Below are 27440 nucleotides of genomic sequence, written 5' to 3' on the forward strand. Positions count from 1 at the left end.
TTATTCATGCTCCTTACATAACTTTTTAATTTGTTTTAAAATTTTCCTAATTATTTACAATTAATAAGTTGTCACAATATTATAAAAGAAAATTTATTTAATATAATATACATATTTTAAGAAAAATTAAACATAAATTAGAAATAACATTTTCCAAATAATAAAATTCACAAATTTCCGATTTCCAGATTATAAATAGAATTTATATGGTAAATATTAAATACAAATTCTCCCAATCATATATACAAAAAGTTGGCTTCTACAGCATTCTCTCCTCTTTGAATCAATTTAGGTTCATCAGAGAAAAACTTTACGATATGGAAAAGCTTAATTATACTTTTTCTTGCCATTTCAGTGGTTAAATTCGACTCTATATTAATATATTCAAAGATTTAGTTGACCCACTTTTAACTACATGAGAAACGCCATATTGTTTGCTCCGTTCAAAACAAAGTTTGGAACGAGGAGAGCTAGTGACGTCGTTGATGACGTAGGACTAACCCTGTCTATTCTGATAATTTTAATAATACTTTTTCTCTCAATACACATTTTGTTTTATATTTTTTAAATCTCATAGTAAATATGCATATCACTTATTTCATTTATTAAAGATCCATCATCAACCCATTTTCATTAATTGAAGACAAATTTATGTTTTTAATTTAAAACAACTTGGTATACTTTTTATTAACTTAACGACAAATTTATGTATTCTTGATTCTTTTTTTATTAAGACATTAAATTTAAGTTTTTTTTTTGCACTGTGAGAAACTCTTTTCGACTTTTAACAATAAATTTATACATTAAATCATAATATGCAATTTTTTTGCAACCTTAACAACGAATTAAGGCTGCGGCTAATTTTAACGATATTTTGGTTATCAAATTACCATTATTACATTGTCGAAATTTCTCAAGTTTTATAAATGTTTGACTTCAGAAAAAAAAAACATATCAAAATTTTAGCGAAATTGATCTTAATTTCGAGAAACTTTTAGATATTTGGGACCATGTTGGCTTTAATATGTCTACCATTTGCTACAATCTTAATATGATGCCTAAGATTAAACATATTATAGAGCAAAATGGTATTTCATATTCTCAGTACTACAGTTAAACTTGAAGCGGAATTAAGATTACATTGTAGTAAAGATTACAATGTAATTATATTGAGTTCTAAGGTTACATTATAATTCTACAACTTAATAAACCCTTTAATGGGAAAATGTTTACTAAGATTGCAGCAAATTTGCATGCTATTAAAGTTAAAGGTATGATATGATGATTAACCGTCTGAGAGGGTAGTTAATTTTTTAACTAAACCGGTTTTATATATACCATTAAAATTTAGATAGAGCAAATTCACTGTCCAAAAAAAAAAATTGCGTTCATAAAGTGAAAGACGCACTGGCCTTTCTATTAACAATTCATAAATAAACACAAACCATAGAACAAACTGACCTGTCACCCATTGTGACAAAACCAAACGATATCACGAAATACATACATCACAACAGGAAGAGCTGAATACAAATTTTCCTGTTCGAAAGTACACATAAAACTTTCTAAATAAAGCCTATAGAGTGCGCACTAAACTGGCAGATGCAATAAAAGCTTAAAACTAAAGTGATAGGTACATCCTTTGTTCAATTTTGGCGACAAAGTGTCGAAATTAGACAAAGAATATAAACAATTTTACTGATAGTTATATATTTAAGAGGTAGAATTGTTCCATACCTTCACAGAAATAACATAAGAGTAAAGTGAAAGATCAGTTAGTTAAGAGATGAAGTTATTGTTTATTTCGGTTGTTTTTCTTGTTCTTGGAGTGGTCAGTTCGGGAAGAAGAGGTCGAAATAGAAATGAGTCAAATGGACAGGAGAGACGTGGTGGTAAAGGTTGGCGGGGAGGTGAAATGTTATTAAAATTTTCTGAATGTAAAGATTTTTCCAATGCCTTGAAAGAAAGCAAAAGAGGTAAATATTTTTTTCTCTAAAATTATGCTTTTTAAGATACAGAGAGGGATTCTATTTTTACCATTAATTAATGACAATTATATAAATATGATTAATTTGTTTACATTTTTTGTTTCAATTTATTCTATGAAATGTGTTCTTTTGAACTCAAAAGTTTTGAAGATAGTCAGTATTTTTGAAACTTTAACTTCGAAATGCTCGAAATTTGGGAAAAGTTGCAACTTTATTTAACTAGTAAACAACAATATTTAAATAGGTATAACTATTATAGTGAAACACATTTCAATAAAAAACTGGAAGCAAAATTTATTTAAAAACATTAAGCAATTACTGAATAAAGAGGGAAATTGCGTTCATGTAATTCTGGGTGGGTTAATACAGAGACAGAAGAATTCTTTTTCTATATGAAATGGAAATATTAATGAAAGTGCGATAAATATTGAAATAATGGGTTTCGAATGTCTGTTTTCTGGTAGAGAGACTGTCAAATAAATTAATTGTAATTAATTGTTTTTTCCCTGTCTGCAAACAGAGCATTTTTTAAAGAGAAGAATTTTGAAAAAAAAAATGTTTTTTTCACTGAATAAAAATGTCTAGTCCAAATGATAAAATTTACCATTTTTCTTGTTCAAACAGAATATCAAAAAGCTCGGTAGTTTTTTTTTTTTTTTACAGAAGTGTTTTGCTGATGACTTTGGTAAAATTAACAATAAAATATGGCTTTATAATGCGTGATAAAATTTGGTAATTTTATCAATATCTAGAGCATGGCATAGAAACCATTCATTCTGTTAAATTTACTTTTCAGTTTTGTTTTTTTTATTAGATGTGTGGTAATAAAAACTATAATTTTGAATATCAGAATTTTCTATAAACCTTTACCATTCGAACGGGAAAAAACGAAATGAATAGTTTAAGTACGGTATATTTCGTTTTTATTAACCAAAATTATTGTCAAAATAGAAATGGTAGAAAAGTCAAAGAATGGTCAAGGTAGAAATGTTATTACTACACAATACGGTAGTTTTATCAGAACTTTTTTCTCCGTGTGATGAGATTAGCTAATGGTTGCATACAATATCTTAACAATATTTCAAAATATATTTATAAGATATTTATAAATATTTTGAAATGGTATTGGGATCATGTTTTAAGCCAATCACCCCAACATAAATGAATTAAAATAATTACAAATGTCTTATTCACTAAAATTTAGCAATGGATAATAGCCTCTTAAATTGGAAAATGTTTCAGAGAAACATTCATATAATAACAGTATTTTGCAATTATATCACTACATACACTGAAAAGGGCATAAAAATTAAACATTCCTGCTATTTCTGAATACTTCTGATTTTTACTTCTGAATTAAAATCTGATTTTAAATAATATTTTCTGATGTGAATGATTTATTATTTAAACTGATTTTTAATTCTTAATTTCATTGACAACTATATTCTATAATAAATTTAATACATTATGCATAAAAGTTTTAAAGTCATTACCGTTTTTGAATTTTTAAAAATTCGTGTTAAAAAGTTTTATTATTTAAGCTATCATTTGTGAAAATTAATTTACAATGTTACAGCTAAAGATTAAATCGTACATTCATACATATCGTACATATATATACAATCCTGCATATGTATTATATTTTTAAAAACCCTTGTTTAAAACTGTATCGATTGAACTATTATTTGATTAAATTAACTTATAATCCTAAAATTAAATTTTAAATTGTAAAATATTTATAATTTTAAAAACGCTTGTTAATAATTATACTGTTTGAAATTAAATTTATTATGAACGTAGAAGTGAAGAAAGACTAGCGAACATTATCAATAAACTTAAAATAATCGAATTCTCCTTTAATCGGAAGAACGTACTTTCCTTTATCAGGTAAACAAAATGATAATGAGAGGAAAATGAAAAGGGTAAGAGTGAAATTTACATGCAAACGAAGGGAAGGAAAAAAAATACAAGAAAAGTGAATTTGAAAAAAAAAAAAAAAAAAAAACAATGAAAAAACAATAGTTAGAGGAGAGAGAGAGAGAGAAAAGGGAAAATGAAAAGAATGGAGCGAATATTGGAATAAAATAATTTAAACAAGTTTTTCCAAGCAGTTTCATAAAAATAAAATAGAAAATATTGGATTGTTAAAAAATATTAATTTAATTTACTCTTTTAAACCCTTACATTATTTATCTTTTGACAATTAAATGATTTAAATCTACGACTTTTTGTTTTTATTAAAAGATTTTTGCTGTTTTTACATAAGTATACTTTATTATTGGCTACCACATCTTCACTAATTAGAAAAACCATTTAGAAATATATTTTAGTTATTTTTAAGTATTAAAGGGAATGGTGTTAAATATTATCAGGTAAAAATTGCATTTATTATAATTTTGTTATTCTTTATCCCTAAAAGTTAATATTAATTCATATCGTCCTTGAAAGAGAAAATTATAATTACTTCGCACAATATTAATATTAATATTCATGTACTTTAGTTCCTGAATATCAAAATAAAATGTTATGGAATAACATAGAACAATAAATGTTTATTATATGCTTTATGGATACGTGAGATTTCATTCCATTGGTATTAAAACGAATTGTTAATCAAAACTATTATACTATTGAATCCTTTGTAAAATGAAAAGATCAGTAAAAAATTTCCTTAAAAGTTGTTTAATATGTATATATATATATATTCGTCATTAATTTGGATGATTTTAAATTCAAGGAAGAAACGATGCACAGGAAATGAATTGTTTGGTATCCATTTCCTCAAATATGATACAGCACGAATACTACTATTTTATAAGGATAAACATACTTTCCATTTTATTTGTTCAATAAACATTAAAGCTAGTATGAAAGAGAGTAAATATAATATTGACACGAACTACGTCATTGTGAACATTCACAAAAGAACGAACTTCACACGCTTTGGAACAGGATGCATGAAAATGACACATTTTTTGCTCTTACAAAAGCACTCTTAGTCCAGGTATCTCATTTCGTTTGAATAATGAAGTGCCTTGAACTAATAATTTTAGTAGCTTGGTTCGTGTTACATGAAAAAGCACAAGGTATTGTTTACCAAAGACATGACTGGGGAGAACAAAGTGGTGCTCCGGGAGCTAGTTTGCCACCAGGATTTAGAAGATCGAATGGCAAAGGATAACCTGGAGTCGCAGGGGCAATTGAGAGATATGAGTCACAAATGATTAGTGCTGTCCGAAATGATGAACACAAAAATCCATGAACGGTTCAAAAAGGCTGCAAGATTCCGGAAAATTGGTATGGGCAATTGTCTCTGGGTCCCCATGGATTTTGCTTAGCCTGGTAGACCTTATGACCTAGATAGTTCAATTACCTTTCGTGAACTAGTATCCGTGATGACTTCTGGTACTTCACAGAGTATTTTGTATAGGCAAGTGAGCCTCATGGTCAAGGCAATCCCAATAGTTTTAATGGATCAGTATAAGAAATTGTTTTGGGGCCCCCTGGTGGTTTTGTAAGACCTAATAGAATTTCTCATGGTTTCGATGGACCGGTACCACCAATTACTTTCAGTAAACTTGAGGGTTTCGCAAGGACTGGTAAACGTCTGGATCATTTTGTTCCTAACTTATCAAGAGACAAAATTGTAATTCCTCATCTACCAGAATCCGTAACAGAGATTGTTAATAATCTTCCCAGAGGTATTTTTCATGGTTTTAGTTTACCGGTACCTGGGACCTGTGATTCCATCTGGATACCCAGGGATTTCCGTAGGAACTGGCGGATCTCATAGTAATGGTGGTTTTACCGGGCATCGTAGTGATATACCTCTTGCTGGGGGACATAATGATCAGTGTATGATGATTTCTTTGTATGAGGAATGTAAACATTTTACCATAGCCTAAAAGGTATACACAAAAATAAGAGTAAGAAATACGCATTTCGTAGTTTTTTTAAGTTTAATTAAATTAGTTTTCTTTTAGTTTTCTGTATTCCCTATTGCCATGCGAAGTATCTTTTTTTCCCATTTTAGTTTTTTATATCTTTCGTTTCTCCTTTTTATTATTATCAACAAAATATTGATATTATTAGTATGCAGATAAGGAAAATATTTTGAGATATTTCGGGAAGAGAGGATTAAAATCGTACCATTGCACTTAATAAATGTTTTTCGATTTTTCTTTGTTGTTGAAAATTTGTTTTTTTTTTGTTTTAATTAGGCTGTAATTTCATAACGTCAAATGAAAGATTATTAAAAGATAGATAATTTGTGACAATTAAATAAAACATTAAAATAAAAAAAATACTGTTTTTCCGAATCTCACAATATACAGGGCAATATAATGCTGAGAAAGAGACGGAAAACGTTGATTGACATTGAGGAAAAACGTTATTATTGTTTACAGAATACTTAATAAAATGAATAATAACTTATGTTTTGGAAACTCTTGGTAAAGTTATCCTTTTTCGCTGTTTTATTTTATGATGATGATTCCGTATCTACTGCTGCTTTTTCTAACATGTTTTGAATAAAATTAAAAATTATAATGCAGTTAAAATGTTGTGGATCCAGTAAACAATAAAGAATCTGTAATTCAACTCAATGCAATCTTTTTAAAGGGTTTTAAATACCTCAAATGGTGAAATTGCAATAACAGTTAACTGAAATTATTCCATGTATATAACATCAATCAATCGCAATATTGACCCATAACATTAATTTATCATAAACATTGATAGAGATTAGTGTTATAGGTATATCAGTTATGAGTATAGATCAGTATTATAGGTACCTATGTTTTACTAATTTTTACATACATGGTTTTAGCGATTTTTATACCAAATTAGGACTTTAAGTAACAAATGCATAAAATTTTAAAATCACATTAACAAATGAAGCTAAATATTGTGTAACAGTAATAATATTATTTTGAATTAAAATTAATGCACGCGTATTTAACATAGCAATGTTCTAACAAAACATCAAAAAAATTTCAACAATGCTAATTCCTTTTTTTTGTTATACTCGATGAGTAATGCTGAAAAAGACTATTGTTTGAGTTCCGAATTGTCACCTGTTTCTTCTATGAAAAAAATCTGTCACCACCAATAAAGCTTTGACAGCTATATCTAATTATCATCTCCTTCTCTTTCATTAAAAATCTGAAGTCATTCTCATTAATTCGACAGCTGCAATCTTACTTTTAAATTGACTTTAGGCATAGTTGTTCTAAAAGAAAATAGAACATGCCAACACAATATCCAGTCAGCATACCTGTCTATAGACCAACTAAACAAGTATTTACTTCCCATTTTGTTAAGAAAAATAAGAAAGAGCAGCCACAGATTTTCAGTTAGAAGAGCTTGTTCAAACACCATTTCTTTTAGACGATATGAAGTGTTTTGTAGCATTAGTTCTGCTGTCCAAAGTTGCTATTTTTGCAATAGCTCAGGAATCGGAAGAAGAAGGAACACGACGTGGTATGCTTGATGGCAGTGATGAATCTGGGGATTTTATTAGAGATATATTAATTGCTTTTGAACCCATTTTGGAAAAAAGAGGTTTCAGAGAACCTCAAGAATCACATCGCCCTGGAGGTTATGAACATGGTAAACACCACGGTCGTGGTCGCCATCGCGGTCATCACCGTAGAGGGAAGACGGTGATAATGATACCATTGTATGAAGAATGCCAAAATTTTACCGCAAGCATGCAATCAATGTTTAAAGGTGAGATTAAAATGTATCGTTATAGTATTATGCCGTATCGTACAGCTTTTCGTATCGTATAGATAGACGTAGTATTTTGTATCGTTTCGTACAGCTTTTCGTATCGTATAGATAGGCATAGAATTTCGTATTGTATCGTATCGTACAGCTTTGCGTATCGTATAGATGGACATAGTATTTCGTATCGTAGCGGATAGATTAAATTTATCGTACAGATGAAATATTTTTCATATTTCTTACAGTGTTTTTACTTGTTAGTTTCAAAAAGTATAAACTTATTTTACGTAATAATATTTTCTAACATTAACTGGAAGTCTGTTATGTTTTAACTGCATATTTGTGTAATTTCCAGAATGAGCATACCAATGCATTATGAATCCTTATTTTCTTAATGAGTATTGATCTTCTTGTATAGTGGTCAAGGAGATCATACTACCGGTCTGTATTCCTCAGGTGCGAAAGGTTCGGGGGTTCGATTCCCGCCTCGAGCATGGATGTTTTCTCTCTCTTTGTTCTATTTGCCTTTGCGATGTTTGGGATGACCTACGAAGAATGGAGAAACAAAAAAAGGGTAAAAAAAGGGTTTCTCAAAATGTGCCAAGATAGCTTCAAAACAAATGTAGTCGAATTTGAAAACCCCGGTTCGCATTAGTGAGTATAGTGATATACTCAAAACAGTTCCGAGAATCTGTCTTTTATTTGTAAATAAACATGGCATGTTGATTACCTATTTGGAAACATTATTTATTCGTGAAATAAATCTAGAATAGCGGTAAGTGCAATAAATCTTTATCTAATTAGATTTTCTCTTCGAATATTTGATAGTTATAAACTGCTAAAGTTTGAACTTAGTTACATTTGATGACCATATGTTATTTTATCATAATGTGTCATTTTTGTGATTATGCATTTTTTTTAAAAAAAAATTATTATTTGCTGTTTCAATTTTTTAGTAGATCACTATACTCAGCAATAATGAGTACATGGATTTTATAACTAGACTGTATTTGTTTCAGAGCTATTTTGACATAATTTTGTTCAATATTAAGAAACCCTTTTTTCACAGTGTTGTTGATAAAGTTGAACAAGTGTTATTTAGTTTGTATAATGGTTTTTTTTCTTTCTCTTTTAAATGCAGTAATTACTAGAAGTTGCAAACTTGCATATTGCCAGGCTTCTTGTGGTGATAAATGCACTGTCAACAGCGGTGTTTTTTTAACAATCTATTTCCTTCAAATGTATCACAAAATAAAATATTTTTATAATAATTCATGATTTGGTGCGTTATATGTTTTTTAAAAATTTTATTATGTATTTTAACGCTTATTTTAGTTGTTATTATTTATAGTTTTCGGTGAAAAGGTGTTAAAATATATATTTTTCTTAAAGTAATTTCTTCTTTTTGGAAAATGTAATAACTTGCTAATTTACTTAATAATTTACTAACTTCTTAACAAACATTAAACGTTCTTGGACTTATGTAAATGCGTTAAATGTTTATTATTTAAAACAATACATTAGACACATAATTGTATTTATTAGTATTTCTATAAAACTAATATTTTCAGAACTGTGGACAAATCGAGAAATTGGACCGAGTCAGTGTCAAGGAAATTTTGATGTAAGTAAACACAATCAATATAATAAACAAAACCTACTTTTAAAATAACATCCATTATTAATAAGCTCTAAAATAAAAATTGCCCCGTAGTGAAATAGTCGTATGAAACGATTCCCATTAGATCACCTAAATCAAGCATCACTGGTTACGGTAAGTGAGCTGGTGGGTGACCACTTTGATCAACCTGCGACGGAACCGAGGGTGTGCCGTATCGGTTCTCGTCATGCTGTTATACCTTAAGGTTATCGATTCCATGCGTAGATCATCGGGCTATAATAACGGGAGATCCCATCTTCGCTGAAGAGGATCAAAATTGTGATTGCATGTTTTTGGATCTTTCTCAGGAGTGTTTTCTTGATCAACGCCATCAACTCATTGTGCTCTAGTGTAACTTACCAAAATTATTGCTATTAAAAAAAAATAGTGCGTTGAGTCTCTCCGCGCGGCAGAAGTTAAACTTCGCAACCTGCGACGTTAATTGTAGAAGAATCAGCAGTCGTAGAAGGATCACTAGTTCTATTCAACGACTCTTTCTCCTGCTCCGCTCGCTTCCGTGCTCTGTAATCACGGTAATATTGTGCATTTTTCCCTCGTGGACCTCTTGAACCAGTGCTTGTGGTTGCCTCATCGTCTCGCCCTGGAAAATGTACTTGTATTAATAATGCATGTGAATGCGTCATAATGTAATTTCAGAAGAGAAAACCTAACAATCAATTGATATTCACAAAAGACGTACCTTGACATAACCTTAAATCCGTCGCATTGTCCGTGGGATTGTTTTCACTCATTTTTTACAATTGTTATCCACTAAGTTTGAAAATAAAAAATACTACCCTATTAAATTATATGCGTATCAAAACAAACTAAAAAAACATTTATAGAAAAACAATACTTTTATGACTTTTATTATTTTTATGCTAGTGAGAACCAAAACAATATGGAAATGAATGAGGGAAAACTGGATCCTACCACCTGATTTACCGGCCAATAAAAATGTAGCGTTAAACTTTTAACGCAACCTTGTTGGAAGTCGCATAAGAAGTATAACTTCAATAAAAAATACGTAAGACACATCAAAAATTGACAATAAGACAGAATAAAAATCTAAATACGTGACTAACTTTTGATAAAATGATCGGATTTTTATATACTGAAATAGTCTATATATTTTAACGGATAAACCTTGAGCATGCTTATAGTTTATATGTGCGGATAGTTAGAGAAGACTGTTAGTGCAGAAGATAATTTATGTTAGAAAATCCGACTCACTTAAGTACTTTCTTGGAGTAAGAAATGTAAGTTAAGTGAGTGTTAAGTAAAGTTAAAAATTTTTTACCCAAATTTATATTTTGTTTTCATAAAATTAATTCCAAGCAAAAAGTAAGCTTTTATAACAATTTATAATAGTTTGTTATTATTTAATTTTATTATCTAATTTCTACTTCATTTCACCTATTTTTAAATGACAGTAAAATTGAAAAATTTAAACGAATTAAGTCGAATATTTCGTGTATAATAAATTCAAAAAAGTAAAAATATTTGATTAGAAGAAAATTTGTAAAATATATTTTATTCTGTTTTTAACTCTGGATATATCGTATTTTGGACAGTATCGTTTTGATTATTTTTTTTAATCGCATTGGCGTTTTTTTTATTTTTATTTTCAAGATGTTATATTTGTTTTCCCTCTTTTCTAGGAATGCGTGAAACAAGACATGGAAAAAGTTCGTTGTCGAGTAACAGAGCCACCTAGTAATCAATGCATAGAAAAAGTGACCCAGTATTTGCAAGGTGAGTTTTGTGAGGAAAGTGAAGGAAATGGTGGGACTGGAGGCTCTGGAGGAGGGAATGGTGGTTCTGGAGGTGGAAATGGAGGTTCTGGAGGAGGAGGGAATGGTGGCTCTGGAAGAGGAAATGGAGGTTCTGGAGGAGGAGGGAATGGTGGCTCTGGAAGAGGAAATGGAGGTTCTGGAGGAGGAGGGAATGGTGGCTCTGGAAGAGAAAATGGTGGTGGTGGAGAAGGAAATGGGGATTCTGGAGGTGAAAATGATCCATAAAAAAGCTATATCTATGAAACATTTTAGTCACAATCAGCCTTATCTAACCATTCTATATAGGGCGTATAATTTATACCTCACGTATAATGGAGGTTTGCTACATGTATAATTTATACCTCATGCACATTGGATATTAACATGGTTTACTGAGTTTTATGATATGATTTAATGAGATTAAATATTTTTTTTAATGTAACACTGCTTTCTTTTATATAGTAGTGTCTTGGTGGAATGTATTTTGTTTTATTAAAAAATTTATTTTATTATTTCATGTATTTCCTCTTTAAATATTAAATTTATTTTTCATGTGGCATATTTACATTAACAGGAAAATCATTTTAACGTGGAGCCCTCATATAGTCCCATGGGTACCTTAAACCATTTTATTGGGAAATATTGTCGTAATCTTACTGTGCTTAAGCATGTTTTCATTTAAATTTAACGATAGTGGAGTGTAATCAAATTTAAGATGGATAAATTTGAAACCATTAAATTTAGCATATCAAATAATTTGAAATGCCTACGCCCTAGGATTTGTTTTCTAACGTTGGTACCTATGGAAAGAAAATAGGATAATATTAAGGTGGCAAAAGGAAAAGCACAGTCTTCTTACTGCGAAAGAGATTTTTCAAATGTTGTTTTTATCATAAATTATTTTCTTGCTTTTGCTCGTTTTGCTTGCATTATTTTGTTACCATACCCGTTGATTTTTATATTAAAAAAACTTTCAAATTTCCATTTATATTGCTGACCACGTGAAATGGAATTTGGATAAGGATTTTTAAATACGAACAGACCTATAATTTTTGAAAATAATACTGATGACGCTTACCCGATATATCACACACTGTTACTTTTTTTATGGTTAATTGCCATTGCCCGGTATACCCCACATTAATATTTCTTTAGGTAAAGTGCCCCTGTTCAGTATACCCTACATTGATGTTTTTTAAGGTTAAGTGTCACTACCCGATATGTTTTTTTACGGTTTAATGCCTCAGTCCGGTATACATTTACCCTACACTGACATTTTTAAAAGTTAAGTGCCACTGCCTGCTATATTTTTGCTCTGCATACCCTACACTGATGCTTTTTAGGGTTAAATGCCACTGCCCGTTATAAACTTTCCCTGCTATCCTGCATTGGTGGTTTTTTTCGGGGGGGGGGGGAGTTGAAGCTTAACCCTTTCGCGCCGACTGTCACAAATACGTGCCAGCATAAAATCGTATCAACCAGGGTACAAAGATAAAACTGGTAATGAAAGTAATTCCTTAGCAGTTTATTTGTGCGCGGGGTTACAATTGTTTGCTTTATTTAATTCACCACTACTTATTTCGAATTAAAAATTGTATAGTTACACTTTTAACATACACGGTTTGGATGTGTTAGATTTAAAGTGAAAGCAAAAATAAATCTGCCAAATTAGCTATGTCAAAACTTAAGCTACCGCTTTTTACTTTTTACCATCCTGATACTTATTCCTTAGGAATAACATTCGTGACTCGCCCGTCCCGAAAGGGTTAATCCACCAACGGTTTAGCATAGGGACAAAATTGAACCACAATTCACGATTTCCTTATCTAATTAAATATAAAAACCAGTCGTGTTATGCGGAAAGCTCTGCAGGTTAAAATACGACATTTTGAGCACGGGGCTTTCGGTGCGTTAAGTAGCTGTTGTTGTTGTTAATTTACGTCGCACTAGAGCTGCACAATGGGCTATTGGCGACGGTCTGGGAAACATCCCGGAGGATGATCCAAAGACATGCCATCACAATTTTGATCCTCTGCGGAGGGGATGGCACCCCCGCTTCGGTAGCACGACGACCTGCGAGCGAAGTCGAGCACATTACGGTAGCACAGTTTAACGAGGACCAATACCGCACACCCTCGGTCCCTACGCAGACTGATCCAAGTGGTCACCCACCCGCCCAGTGATGCTTGACTTCGGTGATCTGCTGGGAACCGTGTCTTATCAATCAGTCCACTACGGGACGCGTTAAGTAGCACTGCCAGGTATAAACATTTTGGTGCCTATTATAGTTACCCAGATAGTTATTTTAAAACGTTCTGCTTAGTTATTAACTGCTTAAAATCCTCTCCTAATAATAATTTGTTAATTTATTATTACCTTCCTTACTTTTTATTCACTTGGAAAAATTGAAAAACCAATTCAAACGTTTCCTTAAAATAATGCAAATGGGCAGAAATGATCACTCAACTGTCATTACGTAATGATAGATGAGTAGGGAAAAGCTGGGGAAATTTCAGTACAACTTTTGCATGCACAAAACCAGGTTCCAAACTTAGAACGCAGTCATTAGAAATTTATGAAATAGTTTATGAAAAAGTAAAGAACAGTCTCGCGTTCCAAAATATAATTTAAAAAAAAAACCGATGTTAATCAGTGTGCACCTTTGCGATTCTGCAATCCCTGGTTCTCGAAAAAAGCTTTGGTTTGAGAATTACAGCTTAAAATAAATTTGAAAAATTCTGAAATTTGAATTAAAAATTAAATTTAAATTGTATTTAGAGACTCCTATTAGTTATATTCTCATCTGAAAGATATAGTCGGAAGTTTTGGAACCTATCCTCACTGTATCACTTATGCTATAATAGATATGCTATAAAATAAGTTATGAGTTTTCTTCATCTAAACTTTTGGAGATTCACTTGCCATAAAATGCAACATGCACTAATTTTCCATACGAAAAGCTGAAAAAAATTCCCAAAATATACTTATTTTTCCCCATTGCCTAGAAAACATTCCACATTCAAACATCCAGCAACCTTAATATGATGTAATGTTGAACCATATTATAGGACTTCTTAAACTTGATTTAACTCTACTATGGTACAACTGGTTCAATTCAACTCTTCTCTAAGGTTGTAGCAAGTTAACACCGTATAATCGTTCGATTATACGGTGCAAATCAATTCATCTAAGAGTGCAATGTGACCTCACCTATTTATAAAAGTTGGGTAGCTTTTATAGAGATGTCTGAGCCAGAGGCTGAACTATATCACTTGAATGGAATAAATCAATCAATTGTAAAAATTGTATCCTTAATTAAACGTTTCGTATTCCCATCTCAAAGAAACGTATTTCTTTTGGCTGCTATCTGTAACCGATTGATCAGAGAGGGATTGCCATTGGACATCTAAGTTGAGTGACTTAGACGTTGAGTCTATTCAATAAATTATGGTTGGAAAAACTGCAATCACCATAGACACATTTTGTTACACTTATCTAAACATTTGCCAAAATATACGCTTCAAAAAGTAATATTTTTTCGACTAAATAATATCATGTATATAAATAATTACAGAAAATAGGAGCATGTTAATTAAGCACAATGTAAACAAAATGCATTTTATTTCGTGATAAAAATAGCATTTATATGATTTTTTTGCAATTTTTATTTAAAAGCAATGAAAAGTAAATAAGCCAACCTATATTTAACATTGCGCTCAAAATAAATTTAAATTTGTTTTCAAAAGTTTGGTAAAGTTAGAAATGATGGAATTTCGTGAAAAAGACGCTTATGATTTCTTTGCCTTTGTTAATTTTATAACTTAATTACCGAAAATTATGTTAGCATTTTCGAATGAAGTAGTTAAATTACTATTTAATTCAGGTTTTGTTTGATAAAGTGACGCAATGTGTAATTGAAAGTTTTCTATATTTCATGTTAACAATTAATTAAAAGAATAGCAATCAATTATCATCAAACATGTAATTAAAAGATGAATTAATTATTATAAGACATAAAAATTACTATATTTGAAATTATAAGAAAGACGTGAAAAAGAAAGGCAAATATTTTCGCTTGCTCGTGAAGTTTTGATGCTCAGTTTCATTCCTTAACATATAGTATAAATTGACCAGTGAATGAACATTTACACACAGTTTGTTCTTAAAAAAATCTAAATATTTTTAAAATATGTAATTTATGGCAAATGCAATATCAAAATATTTGTTACAAAATGCAAAATACAAACTGCAAAAATAAAAGTAATTTATTAAATATTGTTTTAGGATTTGTAGGAATTCAAATAATAAAGGAATAGTGAGATAACAAAGTAAATGAACAGCTCCTACCTGTGAATAAACACAATTTTCTTTCAGCGTATGAGCACTCGATATTCCGATTATATTATGACATTTTAATGAATTACAATTTATACAAATGCCTGAAAACAACTTTTATCCTGAAATTAAACTATATAATACTATATAATATATTTAGGAAAGTTTTATCCAGTGTCACAGATTGTATATGTGTGTATCGAAAATAAAAGTCGATTAAATAGAGAAAAAAAAATCTTATACGTTGAAGTAAAAAAGTGTACTATATCAGCGACAGCAGGGAAAAAGGAAAAAATAGTTAGAAGATCGTGGAAATGTGCCTGGACGTGAGGAGAGATACGAAAAGTTTTAGAACAGAACAAAATCAGTCGTCTTGGAGATAAAGATATATGAGCAATGACGGAAAAGAGAATGATTGAGTTTTGTTTGACATAAGATGCTGTAGACAGTTGGTCTTTGTCTTACTTAAATTCTTTCTTTTTCTTTTTTTTTGTAATAAAGTTTTAAATTTGTTTCTCGTTTAATGGATTTATCTGGATCGTCACAGAACAGCTTTTTCATTGAAAAAGCTACTGTAAGCAGTAAGGTCAAGTCTGACACTAATTCTAGAATAGCAAGAAGATAGCTCAAAAACAGGTTGAAGAACATCAATAATTATACACTGCTGGCCACCGTAAATGCAACACCCTGAAGGAAGGATGCAAATAACATGAAATTTACAACATGCATCTGCAGAGGTGAGATATGCAAATGATTAGAATTTCAGAGCAGATGCACGTTACGCGCGCCTGTGGCGCCACTTCAAAACGCTATTTAAGGCTTGGAGATTTCGACAATTTCAAGTTGGGTAATTGTGTTTTTCTTGTGGTTTTTTCAAAAAACGATCAATTATGCTTCGTAGAAAACAGCGTTATCACAATAAAAACAAAGAGAAAAACGAAGAAAGAGACAAGGGGATCAAAGAGATTATTAACTGCGCCTAAGCTGCAAGTATATAGAACTCATGAAATAAGCTAAAATATTGAGAAAATATGGAAAATAATAAAAAATAATGACAAGAGAAAAAAAAATTATTAAAAATAATTTTTCAAAAATATTTAGAAAAATATAATTTTTGAAATCAAAAAAAAAAAAAAAAGAAATTAAATATCCGGAAAACAAAACAAAGAAAAGATATAATTTCTTCATCAGCCCACACTATTATATCCGCAAAAAGGAGTGCTTTATATATATATATATATATATATATATATATATATATATATATATATATATAAAGCTATCAATACACTCATATATATATATATATATATATATATATATATATATATATATATATATATATATATATATATATATATATATATATATATATATATATATATATATATATATATAAGTGAGTGTGATTACCTCGGACACATGTAGCATCTGTTATTTTCACAAAAAAACTCGAAGAGTTCTTGTGGGATATTGTCAACCATCTTTATCAAGGCTGCTCATCTCTTGCGCGGTTTCAAAAGGGTGTGTTCTTTATGAAATCACGTCTGTCAAGAGCAACCTATGCATACTCTATAGGATTTAGGTCCGAGGAATATGCAGGGCATTGCATATGGTCCTTACTTTCTAGTATGCCTGATTGCTCAGCTCACCTGTGTGTTCAAGCATTGTCACTCATAAGGAGAATGTCTGGACATACCACACCCCAAAAAAGACAAATATGATCCAGAATAATCTCTCTACAATACCGCTGCGAAGTAACGTTATCTCGCTCAAAGGTGTGAAGCGGTGTTCAGCTACTGAACTTGATGCCTGCACACACCGGAACGTCTAAGCCATACCAACCCCATTCATGAACCTATATGTTCCCCGCTCTCTATATACTAACTGGTAACCTCCAACCAATACGTTCCTTACACATACGTAATCTTTCTCGACGATGGAGTGGTTTGAGCAATATGCAGCGAACAGGTTTCCGTACATGACAGAATCCAACTTGATTTTGCCACCGTGTAATGGCTCTGGAAGAAACGTGTGCTCCAGTAGTGGTTGCAAGGTCTGTAGCTATCTGCCTAGGCGTGACATTTCTGTTTCTATGGTGCTCTTACAACGACAACCAGCATGCTATCGGGTAGAATCCCCATTTTCAGCGGTCTTTTTAATCGCTAGATGACACTTTTTAACAGTCCCGTGTTCCACTATTGTGACATTTTGACCTGCCTCCAATCGTCTAACTGCTCATCCACAATCGCAAGAACTCAAATGATATCTTGCTAACATTTTGCTCTTAATTTCTGCAACACCACACTGAATTTCAAAGAAGCAAGTTCAATTCTGTTGCTATTTTGGTAAAATCCCAAACATTATGAATTTTATAATGAATGAAGAGAATGAAGGATAGCCTGGTTGGTAGGGTACTGGGCCCATGCCCAAGAGTTTGTGGGTTCGATCCCCGCAGGCCGGAGTCTCCCCGTGTACTAAATGGTGACTGATGCGCTTTAAATCAGTCGAGTCACAAAGTCCTCCATGTTCCCATAACAAATCCTACCTCTGGGGGTGCAGATTCAGGAGTTTCCTTGTCTACTGGATTGGTTCAAAATTACAAGGCTATGGATTGAACATTAGTAGTCGTAAACCCGAAATTGGGTTGGCTGTTCAACGACGGATATGAAATATAAAATAAAATACATAAATGTTAAATGTAGAAAGCCTTTTCCTGTATTAAGGCTATACACCTGAGTTTTTAAATATAATCCATTCTACTTGCATTGTGACATTTTTCGAAGAATTTTCCTTAAATTGAAATATTGACCTCAAGGTTTTTTTAATTGGGGTAGTCACGAGACATTGAAATGAATTATTTGTTATCTATTTCCTGAAACATTATAAAGCACGAATCCTAATATTTTATTAGGTTACGCATACTTTCCATTTTGTTTGTTCCTTGAAAAATAGATCCGGAAAGGAGAATAAATATGATCTGGACTATAACTAGATCATTGTGAACATTCACAAAAGAACGAACTTCACATGCTTCACAACAGGAAGTATGAAAAATGACACATTTCTTTATTCTTTTTAAGAACACTTTGTCTAGGTATCAAGCTTCATTTGAATCATGAAGTGCCTTAAGCTAACCATTTTAGTAGCTTGGCTCGTGTTACATGCAACAGCCCAAGGTATTGTTAACCAAAGACATGACTGGGGAGAGCATGGTGGTGCTCCGGGAGCTAGTTCACCACCGGCATTTGGAAGACCAAACGGCAAAGGAGAGCCTCCTGACTACAGTCAACCTGGAGGCCCAGGAGCGATTGGAGGATTTGGATCACATGTGATTAGTACTGTATCAAATGATGATCCTAAAAGTTTAAGAGGTTTCAGCGGATCAAAAGAGCCAGATGATTCTGGAAAACCGGTATCGGTAATTGCTTCTGGGTCCCCAGAGTATATTTTAGTACCTGGTGGACCTCATGGCTTAGGCAGTTCTAATAGCTTTGGTGGACCATCAGCAGCGATTGTTTCTGCTCCCCCTGGTAGTTTTCTTGGACCTAGTGGAGTTTCTAATGGTTTTGGGGGACCGGCATCATCGATTGCTTCTGGCTATGATGGGGGTTTTGTATGGTCTAGTGGACCTCCAAGTCAAAGTGGTGACTTTGGTGGATCAGTACCAGTGATCGCTCCTGGGTACCCAGGGGCTTATGCGAGATCTGGCGGACCTTATAGTCAAGGCGGATTCGCTGGGTATCAGGGTAATGGCGGTATACCTGCTACCAATGGGCATAGAGAGCAAGTAATGATGATGATTCCGTTATATGAGGAATGCAAACAGTTTACCACGTCCGTAGCATGCACATGCAAAGGTAAGAGTAAGGAAATAAACTTTATGCAAAATAATATTTTTGTGATACTTTAATTATATTTAATTACTTTAAATTTTTCTCTTTACAGTTGTTATAAAAATTATTTTTTTTGGACATTTGCTTCAAGTTCGATATTTTAATATTTCATTTGTTTTTTTTAATGCTCTCAACAAAATATTAACAATATTAGAACTGGATATAATATTTTAAGACGGATTAAATTCATACCAAATACTTATAAGATTTTTTTTTTAAATAAATAATTTTCTTCCAATTTTTTTACATCATTTTAAAGATTTTTTAAAATTTCATTTGAGACTTTTTAATTTTAATTAAGGCCTAATTTTTTATTTTAATCTAGAGTTAACTCTATAATGTGGCATAAAATTTTATTTTAGATGATGGGTGAGAGATTAAAGGAAATAAAAAAACAAAAAAAAAAAAAATGCAATTTTGTCAACCCCTCAATATATACTGCATTAAATTCTAAGAATGTGAGAAGATAATACATCTATTGATGAAAATTTTTATTCTTGCTTACGCTTTATTATACAGTTACAGATAAAGTTAGCTCATTTGTTGTCTTATTTATCACTATATTACTTATCATATTATAGTTACGCATTAATCGCTGCTTTTTCTAACATGTTTCTAGTGAAATTAAACATGGAGTATTATTTAAATGTTAGAAGATTTCAAAGTAGCATAATGAATTTTTAATTTAACTTAATGAAATAACATTAAAAGATAATCAATATATTAAAAGTTGATATGCAAAATGAAATAAGGGTTTGCAGAAACTGAACAATGTACATAATATAAAGTTATCACAATAGTAACCTATAACAATTTCTAATAAACATTAATTTCATAATATTGAACATGTCCCGCAGAAACTCTTCTAAGAGTTTATGAAGTGTATACATCACTCTATCATCAGAATGAAATATTTTATAATATACAAGACTTATAATTCGTAAATATCTGATATAATTCGTAAATACGAAGCTCATAAACTATTCACTACTCATCGCAGGCTTTAAAATAGAATAAAAACTACACAAAACCACAAAACAGCTATTGATGATTTTTTTGTTATTCATAGATAAACGAAATTTTATTCTTTGTGCTTTAAAACGAAATAATGTTTAATAGTTACCAATTCACTACTGAAGAATAAAATTTGATTTTAATTGATAAATGCTTACAAATGTTTCACTCGAAAGTTATAAAATAGAATAATCTTGAATATTACAACATCATCTTTGATCCCTTTTTTGTGCTTTTATTTCATAAAATGCTTTTACATTTATAATTCTCCTTGATTTTATAAACTTTGAATGCTTATCATCATGATTGTTCGAAATTCTTGAGTAATATCACCATCATCCAAATCGAATTCCTCTTTGCTCTGTATCATCCATTATTGAATTTAACAAATTGGGATTTTTGAATGAATATTTAATAGCAGATTTTGTTGATAAAATGCTTTAAAAGTTAAAAATTTCGAGGATTTTATAAATTTCGGTTGCTTAACATTGTATAAGTGGCAGGGTGGCGCAGTTGGTTTGTCGTCGGCCTTCTGAGTCCAAGTCTGCGGGTTCGATCCCCGGGCCAATCACCGGATTTTCGGGATGCAGAAAATCCTCAGCGGCCATGTCGTATGATTATGCGGCATGTAAAAGATCCCTGGAGTGCCTTATTGGCTCTTGGCATTTCCAGCAAAATTAAATTCCTAGTGCACTTTAGCATCCAAAGAGAGTCTCGGTGCTGCCATCTAGTGTGCCAGAACTAGACGTCCAAATTAACATGACCAACGGTATCTCACCCATTGTGGTGGTCCTGAAAGAGTGGATACCACCTCTGGAGAACGCACTAGGTCTGCTCATCGGCAAGACCGATTGTGCAGCTCATTAGAAATAAAAAAATAAAAGAAAACATTGTATAAACCAGCGATTCTCAACCTGTGGGCGCGCCCCCCTAGGGGGGCGCGAGCACACTAGAGGGGTGGCGCGAGAATATTCAAGAGAAAATATTATTTAAAAAAATTGATTAACTGGAAGAAAGGAAAGCGCACATACTAATAGAAAACAAAATATATTTCGACATGTTTAATAACTTATTAAAGTGAAACAACTTATTAAATCAAAACTTAAGGTGCTTTGAGGATTTTTTCTAATTTTCTGATTAAGTCTGTGTGACTGAATTTTTTTCTGTAACATCTTACATCTATCTCTAATATATACCACGTATACTTTTAATTGTAAAATAAAATTTCATTTATTTTGTAGTTCAATTTCAAAATTGTAGCTTCTGCGCCTAAGGTTTCCCACAGGTTCCATATATTGAAATCACTTTTCCACTTACTCAAATTATCTTTAGAAAAAACACTTGGACTGGCAAACGTCTTTTTAAAAAGCACTTTAAGTGTCTTGCTGGTAGGAACAAGTTTCCTGACTTTAAGAAAGATATTTGTTTTCAGAGTGTATAATTTGTTTATTGATTTTACATTGATAGTCCTTGTGTGAAATCCCTAGCGATTCTTTCGAGTTAACTCATTAGAATTAATTAAGACTTACCAAGTTAATTTTTTCAAAAGGATTAACTAACAAGTAAGAGTTAAATAACCATACTAGAGTTAACTTACCTAACCCATAACTAGTATAAAAATACCCAAATTTACAAGAAAATATCAGAATCGACCACGAAAACACTCATAACTACCACAAAAATAAAAAAATACCTGAAAAATAACTTAAAAATGCAAACAAAACAAAAAACTTGAAACAAAATATTGCAAACTCTACTAAAGTGCAAAAAAAGTCAAAATATTATAAAAATTTAAAAATACCAAAGTTTCACATTTGCTTAAAATAAATTAAATCAATTGGCATTCAATTCAATCATTCCTTTTTGAGAAATAATATATTACGTAATGATTTATAATTAACACTCTTATAGATTTCACGTTTTTTTCCGAAGGTGGCCCACGTGTCCCTAAGGTAGCACCGGTGTCGGGCCACCTTGGGAACATGCATATGGTCTCTCTCACCATTTGCACGACTTAAAGCTATTAATCTGATAGATTAATTCGAATTAAAGTGATGTGGTTATAGAAAAAGAAATACATTTTCAGAAAACATATCATAACTCAAAGTTCTAAGAATTTAAACACATATAAATTACAATATCTTCTCACCCGGATATTAGAATGACAACTGCAAAAATTAAATCACTTCATACAATGGAGGCCATTCAAAGAAATATCTTCCAATTAAGCCTCGTGCACCTCAGATACAAGATTTACAATGCAGCAGGGACATCTTATGATTCAAAATAAATTTAATTTTACTTTGGGGGGTGGGCTACGTTAGGAGCACTGGCCACCTTTGGCTTACCCACCTTACTTAATCAAAACATACTAAATTGAAAAAAAAAAAAAATAGTGACTTCCTTGGGGTTGTCTTGCAGAACAAAAATTTTTGAGGTGAGGTTTAATATTAGAAATAGACACTCTCAGTTCTGTTTCTATATTTAGCCGTGATCTATATTTTGTCTTCAAAGAAGCCACAGCAGAAAATCCAGTTTCACAAAGGTAGGATATTGAAAATGGTAATAGAATGCAGAATGCCCTTGTTTTCAGTGCAGAAAAATCATCCTCCTGCCAAAATTCAAATAGTTATTTATTACTAAATTGTATTTTGGTTTCGCCACTTGTCCTGAAGTCTATGAATTTTCCTTCCTCAGCAATTGAGAGTCCTTCGGGAGTTTTATGAAATGGATTCCTAAACCACTCGTAACTTGCTATCAGTTTGTCGTCAGCAGGAAAATACTTTTTAAAATTCGTTGCCTGCATGGCTAAATGATTTTCAATGGCAACAAAAACATATTTTACAGGTTCTTCTTCAGCCTTTTAAGTTTTAGTACAATTATCCACATTTGCAAACATTGTTAAGTTGTTTTGCTTTAAATTTCTGCCCCACAATTCCAATTTTCTACAAAAAGCATTAACTTTATCACTCGTATCCAACATATGTGTATTTGCTCCTTGGAGTTGAAGATTCAAGTTATTTAATTTCTCGAATATGACGACCAAGTAGCTCAATTTCATCACAAATAAACAATAGTGAAAATTCTCGGTTTCCGGTCTATTATCGTCTTTTAAGAAAATGGCGATTTCTTCTCTTAATTCATAAACACGTTGCGGGAATTTCTCACGTGATAAGCATCTTGCCTCGCATTTAAATAGTAACTCTGAATGTACTGAACCCATGTCTTTACAAAGTGCGGAAAAGATTCTCGTTCTCAGGGTTCTCATTTTTATATAATTTACAACATTTACAACAGTAGTTAACACAATATTCAAACCAGTACTCATTTCTTTCGAAACCAAAGCTTCTCTGTGGATCATGCAATGTGTCCAGACGCATTGAGGCGATTTTTGTTTTACAAGTGCTTGTATACCTTTGAACCTTCCTGATATTGAACGAGCACCATCGGTGCATATTCCGATGCAATTTTTACATTCTATGTTTGCCTCATTCATAACATCATTTAAAATAGCAAATAATGCTAGCGCTGTTGTTTTGAGTTCTATTGATTTGAAGAAAATTAGTTCTACTACTGACATAATATCACAAAATCAAACATAGGCAATTAAATGAGCATCTTTATTAATATATGTTGCTTCATCAAACTGTATTGAAAACATTTTGTCACGCAACATCGAGAAAAGCTGGCACTACATTTTCAGCTGTATCACCAATTCGACAAGCAACAGTATCATTTGAAAGAGGTATGGACTGTAATTGTTTTGAAAAATTAACTCCAGACATAGTTTCTACAATCTCAATTGCTACAGGTTTTTACTTTACTTTTGTTTTGGCAGCTAGTTAAAAATAATTTAAGGACAGAATTCAAAATACTCAATATACATTACTGTTGTATACATTTTACTGTAAGTGGGGGGCGCGATGAAAATTATGATTGAAAACTGGGCCGCGAATACTGAAAGGTTGAGAAACGCTGGTATAAACAATTATTGTGTAACAACGTATCACCCTCATCCACGTCAAATTCCTCGTTATTTTGTATTTTAGACTGCTATTTTTAACAAATTGGAATTTTTGAATGCTTAATTGCAGACAAAATATTAAAATTTATTGGCATTATAATTTTAGAGCTTTAAATTTTTGATATCATAAATTTAGGCTTCTAAACATCAAAGTTATTAAAAATTATAAAACAAGTAATCACCCTCATCTAATGCGAATTCATATTTTCATTGTATCTTTAACTAATATTTAAAAAAAATTAATGGATTATCATAGTATTTTGTATCGTACAGCTTTTCGTATCGTATTTCCGCATTGAATTGGATAGATTAAATTTATCATACATATTATGTATTTTTCATATTTCTTACAGTGTTACTACTTGTTAGTTTAAAAAATATAAATTTATTTTAACTAATAAAATTTTCTAAAATTAACTGGGAATCTGTTCAGTTTTAACGACATATTTGTGTAATTTCTAAGATGGGCACACCAATGCACTATGGATCTTTACTTTCTTAATGAGTATTGATCTTCTTGTATAGTGGTCAAGGAGATCATACTACCGGTCTGTATTCCTCAGGAGCGAAAAGTTCGGGGTTCGAATCCCGCCTCAAGCATGGATGTTCCCTCTTTGTTCTATCTGTCTTTGTGTTGTTTGGGGAGACCTACAATGAATGGAGTCCACCTGCGAAGAATGGAGAAACAAAGAAATAAAGGTTTCTCAAAAAGTGCCAAGATAGCTCCAAAACAAATGTAGTCGAATTTGAAAACCCCGGTACGCATTAGTGAGTATAGTGATATACTCAAAACAGTTCTGAGAATCTGTCTTCATTTGTATATAAACATGGCATGTTGATTACCGATTTGGAAACATTTTTTATTCGTGAAATAAATCTAGAATAACGGTAAGTGCAGTAAACTTTTATCTAACTAGATTTTGTTTTCAAATATTTGATCATTATAAACTATTACAGTTTGAACTTAGTTACATTTGATGACCATATGTTATTTTATCATGATGTGTTAATTTTTGAGATAATGAATTTTTCTCAAAAATGAGTATATACTGTTTCAATTTTGAGTAGGTCACTATAATCAGCAATAATGAGTACATAGATTTTATGACTAGACTGCATTTGTTTCAGAGCTATTTTGACACATTTTTGCTCAGTTTTAAGAAACCCTTTTATTACAGTGTTGTGGATGAAGCTGGGCAAGTGATATTTAGTTTGTGTAAAGTTTCTTTCTTTCTTTTTTAAATGCAGCAATTACTAGAAGTTGCAAACTTGCACACTGCCAGACTACTTGTGCCGATAAATGCATAATCAACAGCTGTATTTTATTTTACAATTTATTTATTTCAAACATACCACAAAATAAAATTCTTTCCTGTTAATAATTGGATGAGTTATATGTTTTTTAAAAATGTCATTATGTGTTTTAACGCACATTTTAGTTGTTATTATTTCTAGTTTCTGGTAAATGAGATGAATGTTTATTATTTAAAGCAATGCATTAGACACATTATTGTATTTATTAGTATTTCTATAAAACTAATATTTTCAGAAATGTGGGCAAATCGAGAAATTGGACCAAGTCAGTGTCAAGGAAATTTTGGTGTAAGTAAACACAATCAATATAATAAACAAAACCAACATCTAAAATAATTTAAATTATTAATAAGTTATAAAATTTGTATTTGATTAGAAGAAAAAATCAAGATGTTATATTTGTTTTCCCTTTTTTCTAGGAATGCGTAAAACAAGACATGGAAAAAGTTCGTTGTCGAGTAATAGTGGCACCTAGTAATCAATGCATAGAAAAAGTGACCCAATATATGCAAGGTGCCTCTTGTACGGAAAATGAAGGAAATGGTGGAACTGGAGGTGAAAATGGCGGCTCTGGAGGAAAAAATGGAGGTTCTGGAGGAGAAAATGGTGGTTCTGGAGGAGGAAATGGAGGTTCTGGAGGAGGAAATGGAGGTTCTGAAGGAGGAAATGGAGGTTCTGGAGGAGGAAATGGTGGTTCTGGAGCAGGAAATGGAGGTTCTGGAGGAGGGAATGGTGGTTCTGGAGCAGGAAATGGAGGTTCTGGAGGAGGGAATGGTGGTTCTGGAGGAGGAAATGGAGGTTCTGGAGGAGGAAATGGAGGTTCTGGAGAAGGGAATGGTGGTTCTGGAGCAGGAAATGGAGGTTCTGGAGGAGGGAATTGGGGCTGTGGAGGAGAAAATGGGTGCACTGGAGAGGGAAATGGGGGTTCTGGAGTTCGTAATGAACCATAAAAAAGTTATATCTACAAAACCTTTAGCTACGATCAGCCTTTTGTTACCATTCCATAGAGGGCGTATAATTTATACCTCAAGCACATTGGATAATAACATGGTATACTGCAATTTATGATATGATATAATGAGATTAAATATTTTTTTCTAATATAACACTACAATCTTTTATATAGTAGTGTCTTGGTGGAATGTATTTTGTTTCATTAAAAAATTTATTTTATTACTTCATGTAATTCGTTTTTAAATATTAAATTAATTTTTAATGTGGCCTATTTACATTAACAGGAAAATCATTTTAACGTGGAACCCTCACATAGTCCCATAGGTACCTTAAACCATTTTATTGGTAAATATTGTCGCAACCTTACTGAACTTAGAGCAGGTTTTCATTTAAATTTAGCGATAGTATAGTGTAATCAAATTTAAGATGGAAAAATTTGAATGAGAATATATGGTTGAATTTGACAATATATTAAGATTGCAGCAAATTTGCACGATATTATGTTTCTAACTGTGCAGAAAAAATATATTTTGATACACATTCCAAACTTCAAAAATAAAAAGGAAAGAAGAAGAGCCTATACTTATTACCAAGCCGAGTAACATCACACAGGTTTTACATGTTAAAAAGTTTTAAATCTTTTGAGGATGTTTGTACTAGATATTCAAAATTCAAAGAAATTTAATATTCAGTCTATAAAAAAAGCTGTGTTATTCGTAAATTTAGAATGGAAAGATGGCGCATTTTTTAAAA

At 31.6% G+C, this 27440-nt stretch overlaps 2 protein-coding genes and 1 long non-coding RNA gene across 4 annotated transcripts; 2 read left to right on the forward strand and 1 right to left on the reverse strand.

Annotated features, from left to right (window-relative positions):
• Positions 1–1587: 1587 nt before the first annotated feature.
• Positions 1588–11662, forward strand: LOC107444269 (uncharacterized). Of its 2 annotated transcripts, none has more exons than XM_043051832.3 (3): positions 1588–1976; positions 9287–9339; positions 11037–11662. In XM_043051832.3, the coding sequence occupies exons 1-3, from the start codon at positions 1787–1789 to the stop codon at positions 11394–11396; spliced, it is 603 nt and encodes a 200-aa protein (XP_042907766.2). In that variant the 5' UTR covers positions 1588–1786; the 3' UTR covers positions 11397–11662. The 2 variants fall into 2 exon arrangements, with proteins under 2 accessions (XP_042907766.2, XP_042907765.2); XM_043051831.3 differs by lacking the exon at positions 1588–1976 and adding an exon at positions 7222–7718.
• LOC147804048 (uncharacterized) lies at positions 9760–10329 on the reverse strand. Its single transcript, XR_015428871.1, has 2 exons — positions 10076–10329; positions 9760–9976 (listed from the first exon to the last, which is right to left on the reverse strand). It is a non-coding gene; the product is annotated as an uncharacterized LOC147804048 (long non-coding RNA).
• A 6802-nt stretch (positions 11663–18464) lies between the features above and the next one.
• Positions 18465–26912, forward strand: LOC107444266 (uncharacterized). The gene is made up of 3 exons (XM_016058365.5): positions 18465–19345; positions 25969–26021; positions 26153–26912. The coding sequence occupies exons 1-3, from the start codon at positions 18604–18606 to the stop codon at positions 26681–26683; spliced, it is 1326 nt and encodes a 441-aa protein (XP_015913851.3). The 5' UTR covers positions 18465–18603; the 3' UTR covers positions 26684–26912.
• The last annotated feature ends 528 nt before the right edge of the window (positions 26913–27440 follow it).

The sequence above is a fragment of the Parasteatoda tepidariorum genome, chromosome 9, assembly GCF_982258835.1.
Source record: "Parasteatoda tepidariorum strain Cologne lab strain chromosome 9, Ptep-v5.0, whole genome shotgun sequence".
Classification (NCBI taxonomy): domain Eukaryota; kingdom Metazoa; phylum Arthropoda; class Arachnida; order Araneae; family Theridiidae; genus Parasteatoda; species Parasteatoda tepidariorum.

Excerpts from the sequence above, each read along its gene's own strand:
- LOC107444266 (XM_016058365.5), top strand. The coding sequence starts at position 18,604 with ATGAAGTGCCTTAAGCTAACCATTTTAGTAGCTTGGCTCGTGTTACAT. Across the intron at positions 19,346-25,968 it reads CGTAGCATGCACATGCAAAG|AAATGTGGGCAAATCGAGAA; the intron begins GTAAGAGTAAGG and ends TAATATTTTCAG. Across the intron at positions 26,022-26,152 it reads AGTGTCAAGGAAATTTTGGT|GAATGCGTAAAACAAGACAT; the intron begins GTAAGTAAACAC and ends CCTTTTTTCTAG.
- LOC107444269 (XM_043051831.3), top strand. The coding sequence starts at position 7,382 with ATGAAGTGTTTTGTAGCATTAGTTCTGCTGTCCAAAGTTGCTATTTTT. Across the intron at positions 7,719-9,286 it reads CATGCAATCAATGTTTAAAG|AACTGTGGACAAATCGAGAA; the intron begins GTGAGATTAAAA and ends TAATATTTTCAG. Across the intron at positions 9,340-11,036 it reads AGTGTCAAGGAAATTTTGAT|GAATGCGTGAAACAAGACAT; the intron begins GTAAGTAAACAC and ends CCTCTTTTCTAG.